Here is a 1,408-nt window from a genome sequence, read left to right as displayed (position 1 = left end):
TCAGGTTGTCCCCCCTCAGGCTCCAGGCAGCCGTTGAGTTGGGGGTCAGGGGCCTGCGGGTCGTATTCCTCATCCAGAAAGTCCAGGGAGTTGTTACTGGGCAACCCCCGGATGGTGAATTTGTGGGACACCTTGGTCCACTGCTCCCGGTTGCTGGCCACCCTTTCGTAGAGCTCTGCCGCCTTGGGGAAGAGGTCCTGCAGCAACCTGCGGGGGTGGCACACCCCATCAGCAAGGGGTCGCACCCGCGTAGTTAGGTGTGATCCCACCACCCCCATCCCCATCGCTTGGAAACCCCTGCCCAGCACCCCTCGATCCACCCATTTGTGGCAAGGTTGGGGGGTGAGGGCAGAGGGTGGGGCTCACTTGTAGATGGGCATGGCGATGTGCTCCATGAAGCTAATCTGCAGCTCGGGGATGTAGGCTTTCTCCCGGTCCATCATCTCCAGTGGGCGGTTGCCCATGGCCTTCTCCTGCAGAGATGGCATGGCGGGGGCGGTGAGGGTCAATTCTGCTCACCATCCCCTCCCCACACCTCATCTGAGCCCCCTTGGTGCTCGCCAACAACGTCGGCCAAGCTCAACCCTGCACCAAGCCCTGGTGCTACCTACCAGGTCACCCTGAGAGAAGAACTCCTTGTAGATCAGCTCCTGCAAAGGACAAGTTGTCAGTGGAGGTGGTGGGGGACCATGCTGGGTGTGACCACCTCCATGGGCCATGATGTCCCTGCAAGGGGCAGGCTGGTCCCCAGCACCTTGGGACATAGCGGGGGACCGTTCAGAAGGTCATCCCCATGGTGTGGCACTCACCGCGATCTTCCTGGTGGTCTTCCAGCCCTTGGTTTGATCAGAGAGGTCACAGGAGGTCATGAGCAGGCAGAGCAGAAGGCTGCGGTGCTGCTTGTTCTTGGGGTCGTAGCCCACTGCCGGGCAGAAGTTGGGGTTCAGGGGGGCTCAGGAAGGAGCCTATCCCCATCCCCCTCTCCCACAAGGATTTGGGGGCAGCCAAGCCCTGCCGTGCCACTTCCCTTCCTTGATGGGATGAGTTCCCACCACACCCGCAACCCCGAAGACAGGAGCTTCACCTTCTGCCATCTTCTGGAGGTCCTTGAAGATGCGCAGGTGGTGGGCCAGGTCTGTGGCCAAGATGATGTCCCTCATGAGGTCCAGCATGCGCTGGTAGTCCTGCGGGGCCAGGCAAGGGGGCTGGTGTCATCAGCTCCACATTCCCTGCCAACCCCAGCATCCCAAGGGCTGGATCTAGGGATGGGGAGCTGGGGGGCTGGAGGGGACTCAGCCTGGGTGGGGGACGTAGCACGAAATTGAGGGCTCACCTTGCGGGAGAAGTGGTCAAAGATGTTGCAGCCCTGGCTGTTGAGGATGGCGATGGCTTGGGCAAAGTGATGCCT

General features: G+C 61.4%; 1 protein-coding gene across 1 annotated transcript in view; it reads right to left on the bottom strand.

Moving 5' to 3' along the window:
* Positions 1 to 11: 11 nt before the first annotated feature.
* Positions 12 to 1,408, bottom strand: part of PDE2A (phosphodiesterase 2A, cGMP-stimulated) — a gene marked incomplete at both ends in the record, with an annotated part of 3,936 nt that continues 2,539 nt past the window's right edge. Inside the window, 6 exon segments of the mRNA XM_009877763.1 lie at positions 12 to 207; positions 367 to 473; positions 612 to 650; positions 810 to 922; positions 1,085 to 1,184; positions 1,334 to 1,406. Coding sequence (XP_009876065.1) covers positions 12 to 207; positions 367 to 473; positions 612 to 650; positions 810 to 922; positions 1,085 to 1,184; positions 1,334 to 1,406 — 628 coding nt within the window.

The sequence above is a fragment of the Apaloderma vittatum genome, unplaced genomic scaffold (assembly GCF_000703405.1).
Source record: "Apaloderma vittatum isolate BGI_N311 unplaced genomic scaffold, ASM70340v1 scaffold26011, whole genome shotgun sequence".
Taxonomy (NCBI): Eukaryota; Metazoa; Chordata; class Aves; order Trogoniformes; family Trogonidae; genus Apaloderma; species Apaloderma vittatum.
The sequence above is the reverse complement of the archived record's forward strand: the minus strand, read 5'-3'. Positions and strand labels throughout refer to the sequence as shown.